The 4,791-nt window shown below is 36.4% G+C and overlaps 1 protein-coding gene across 1 annotated transcript; it reads right to left on the reverse strand.

Annotated features, from left to right (window-relative positions):
* Positions 1-2,522: 2,522 nt before the first annotated feature.
* On the reverse strand, positions 2,523-2,963 carry LOC140039355 (uncharacterized). The gene has a single exon (XM_072084960.1). It carries the CDS (start codon positions 2,961-2,963, stop codon positions 2,523-2,525), a length of 441 nt encoding a protein of 146 aa, XP_071941061.1.
* Positions 2,964-4,791: the final 1,828 nt, after the last annotated feature.

Below are 4,791 nucleotides of genomic sequence, written 5' to 3' on the forward strand. Positions count from 1 at the left end.
ATGAAAAAGTAGTATAGAATGTAGAAATAGGAAATGTTTGTTAATTAAAAGAATAGATTTTGAATGTGAGGAATGACTTATGACGGTTAGATCCCACTAGAGATCTATGTCGGCTCCTAGGCCTGTATAATCGTCGTGAGTTGGTTTCCCGAATGATCGTAAAATCAAAACGGTACTGGGTATGACCAACTAGCGTTATTGTCACCGGCTAGTCATCCATTCATAGGAGTACTAATGTAGTAGCCTACCTGTACGGTGACCATAGAATGTGACCCGAGGCATGACTAACTACGACTTTTAGATGATAGAAAGTTGAGAAAAAATGTTACGAGTAGTTGTACGACATGAAGATGTTTATGAAATGATGTCAATAATGTTTACACACTAGCCTAGGCATACAAATAGTAATGTTTGTTAGTAAAAATAATTTTGAGTTAATAAGAATAAGATATAAAGCCTATTTTCCACTAGGCGAATTTGTTCGCGCGAATCGAAAGCGTCATGCTATGCGCATGCGTATTCAAGTTTCTGTCTGTCATACTCCCTTCTACGACGAATTCTAGTTCCTTTGATTTTTCACTTCAGCGAAATTTACTAGTTTCTACTTTTTGCGAAGCGAAAACTTCTCAACCAATCACAGAGCTGCTCGAGAAATGAGTTGTCAACAAATCGTCTGGCGGCCCGGCGGATTTCTCAAATTGTTCATACGACCTCGCGCTTTTTTTTTATTACAGTATACTATCCGATCTGATTCAAGTGATAGGCCTATTTTTTGAGTCATATTAATATGGAGTGTAGCGAAATTCTCATGACAATTGAAGATGGTGCTGTAAAAGATCTAGAAGAGACAGAATTAGGCCTAGGCCAAATACTAATAGGCCAAGGCTATTACGAGTGTGATGAGCAGCAGACTAGGCCTAGGCCTAGGCCTAGACCTACCGGCACTGGAGCAACAGAAGCAGGCGTCGTAGTCGTCGGGACAGAACCCCAGCCACAGGAGGCATGCAGTCCACCACCAGCAGAGGAGAAAAGCTTAGGCCTAAGCCTAGGTCTGTTTAACAAAGAACTCTTCATAGAAGAAGTCAGAAAACACAAATGTTTGTGGGAAGTTAACTCTGAAAAGTATAAAAACCGTGCAATTAAAGTTAACGCCTGGAAAACAATAGGAGAAATTTTCAATAGAGAAGGTAAAAACAAACTCTAAGTAAACCTAGGCCTAGAGCCTACTAGGCTACTAGGACTAGGTTAGACTAGGCCTACTACTTGCTAGGCTAGCTATGCTAGGCCTAGGCCCCTATATCTTAATATTAAATTAGTATGCCATGCCTAGATAGGTCTAATCTACTAGCCTAGCTAGGCCTAGGCTACTCTATCTAGCAAGCCTACTGGCAGGCAGGCCTATTCGAACATTCCATTTTCAATTTTGGATAAATTACTCGCGTGTAGGGCTACAAAAATTAAAGTTAAAGTGTTAATTCGGTATAATTTGTTATATTTTTTTAGTTGAATTCCTTCAGCGACAACTCAAAAACCTGAAAGACACACTAAAGAAGTGCCTAAACAAGAGAAATTCAATTATACGGTCTGGGGCAGCCGCTACGTCTTTACCGCAATGCAAGTATTTTGAACAGATGAGATTTCTGCATGAAAAAACAGCCAACTAGCCAACTGTCAGCAACTGTCAAGCTACAAGTAGTGGTACTACTGCAAGGCATGCTTCTAATGAAGAGAATATTGATCCCTGTGTGTCGACGATACCACAAGTACCGATAAAACGAAAAAAGCAACATGACGAACTTGATACAATGCTAATAAACCAACTGGAAACGACATCGGAAGCCATTAATTCTTTGATATCGGGTTCGAATCAACAGGAAGATGAAGTCGCTCTATATTTCAGGAGCCTTATCCCAATTGTTTCAGCATTTGACCGCCGAAGACAACGACTCGCTATGGTCAAAATAAGCCAATTGCTTTTTGATATAGAATTCGAGGAGTAAAACAGACATATTTAACATAAGAACTGTTAATATGTTACCATTTACTAATAACATTTAATGCGTCTTTGCAAATAATTATATACTGTAAACGAAAACTGTTATTTACATTTCAATTGAATCGGATCGGATAGTATACTGTAATTAAAACAAATAATGATTTGTTTAGTGTTATTTATATAGTGCAAATAAGTATTATACTGTATACGTCTACAAAAACCGTTATTTACATTTTAATTAAATCGGATTGATGTAACAGTATTGATTTCCTTCATATTAAATATTTTCATTTACTTATTTTTAAATTTCGTTATACTGTAAACCGACTGTATTTCTTTAAGTTCGGTTAACTAATCCCCATTGCTATTGTACAGCGGCAGCAGCATCCTTGGAATAGTTGTTCGAACCTATCCGACGTATCGATTGTAGACCACCGTGCAAATTAATATCGGTATCTTGCCTCCATTCACTGGCGTTACCCCTGTTGGCCCATCATTGTCAACAAATTGTAATGGGCAATATTTATTACCATTTTGATGCATTTTGTTTCATTAGGAAATTGTGAAGAACGACAATAGACTGCGTTATGAGCACAACCTTCCGTACTTTGGCAATAATTGGCCTCCTCAGAATGCGAAATCTGCTTGCAGCTATACCAAAGGTGTTTTCGATGACTCTTCGTGCTCTCGACAGCCTATAGTTAAACACTCGTTGATCAGTTTCTAAATGTGAAGAAGGATAGGGTTTCATCATATGCTTCTTTAATCCAAAAGCATCGTCTCCAACAAACACACAGGGCAATGTTTTGTCTGAATTTGGGAGCATCTCTCGAGCTGGAATGTTGAGCAAGTTATTCTCTATAGCATGTCCCAAATAACTACATCCATATACACTACCATCACTCTGACGTCCACTGTCTCCAATGTCTACTAAAGTAAATTTATAGTTCGCATCACAAACCGCCATAAGTACAATACTAAAGGTTTTCTTGTAATTAAAATATGATGAGCCTGAATTATTAGGTGCTTGCATCACTACATGCTTCCCATCTATAGACCCAACACAGTTGGGAAAATTCCATGACTCGAAAAATTCATTAGAAATATCTTTCCACTCTTCCTCTGTTGATGGATGTTTGATGAAGCCTTTCTCTTTTAGGACTGTCCATATAGCACCACACGTCCACCCGATTCTGCTACTGTCCACAGGTGCTATCTGTAAAACTATAGCAAGTTATACACGTTGCTGTCTGCTATAAATGCTGTACTTTTAAAACACGGTACACTGTCTGTAGCACAGTGTGTGTTGACAATTTACAATGATGTACAACCATAGTGTAATATAATGTTGCGTTGTTGAGGTACTAATGAAGACTCTTACTCGCTTGACTGTCGTAACACATATATTGTTTATTCAGTATAATACTTCAGTACAATATACAACTATAAGTATAGATAAGGAACGGAGGATCAATGATGCTGTCGGTGAGGTGTGAAGTGTGTAGGTCTGCTTCTGAAGAAGTGGCTGTGAGGTGTAGATGTTCTTCTGAAGAAGTGGCTGTGAGGTGTGTGCTCCGTGAAGTGGCTGTAAGGTGTGTGCTCCGTGAAGTGGCTGTAAGGTGTGTCTGGGCTCTTCTGGAACTTGGGAGTATATTGGCCCTCGGTTCATTTACATATGTCACTACGTAATCTTAGAGGTTACTGATTGGTCCTAAGTTGGTCCAGGGGTGTTTAAGTGGGAATGATTGATCTTATCTGGGGAGGTTACAATGATGAATTGGCCCTGTCGAATCTCTGCTAAAAACTGTCAATATCTAATTGTTTTACGATGGGAACAGTCCCAAAGTTATTCTTTAGGGATTCTATTATAAACTAAATGGTCTTTAAAACATCTGGACAAACTCTCCTCTGGACTTTCTGGGTCAAGTTTGTGAACCTATTTGAATTCTGATACAAAGGTCAATTTTTTAAATATAACAGTATATCGTTATATTACATCCCTCTGTTTCCTTGTTTTTTTTAAAAAATCTATTTAAAATATAAAAATGGTTATAATAGTGGCATGCAAATTTAAAGTTATATAAAAGAAAAAAAAACAGTATTATACATAATTATAAGCAAAAGTTGAGTTAGCCAAAACCATTGACTCTGAAGTGTAACCTTATCACTTTCACTCTCTCTCTTCTCTCTCTTAAAAAAATTAAAATTAAAAATGAATTTGGTATAAAATTCGCGTAAATCAAACATAAATCAGTTAAAAATAAAATTACAAAACTTAAAAATAGTATGTTACATTGAACATACATCAAATCGTGCGACAACTCATCGCGTTCTAATGGTCTTCAAACATAAATCATCAAATTAAAACATAAAACTCAAGAAACTGTGGCTGATTAGCCTAAAATCAAAATATCAAACTTAATCACTTAAAACTTTAAAGAAACAAATGTGTGTGTCCCGTTGACACAAACTTATCCACAATATATCGTTATCGTCACAACTTTATCGATTTAAGCATTTATATTCACAGGTAATTACGATTTCAATCAATCGACAAATTCGACTTTTGTACTCAATGTCAAAAAAATTACAATTAAAAGTACTAAGAAAATCTCCTGTTATTGTATATCAATTAATTAATGCTTGAGATTAACGACTCAAAGGTTAAACAAAATATTTGTTACAAAATGCTTGTCGTTCTTTTCAATATCTCAATATATCGATCATCAAAATTCAAAATTAATCTTTATCAAAAAACTCGTTACAAAATCAATACTTAATCATAATTTCAATTC

This window comes from Antedon mediterranea, chromosome 2 (genome assembly GCF_964355755.1).
Source record: "Antedon mediterranea chromosome 2, ecAntMedi1.1, whole genome shotgun sequence".
NCBI lineage: Eukaryota > Metazoa > Echinodermata > Crinoidea > Comatulida > Antedonidae > Antedon > Antedon mediterranea.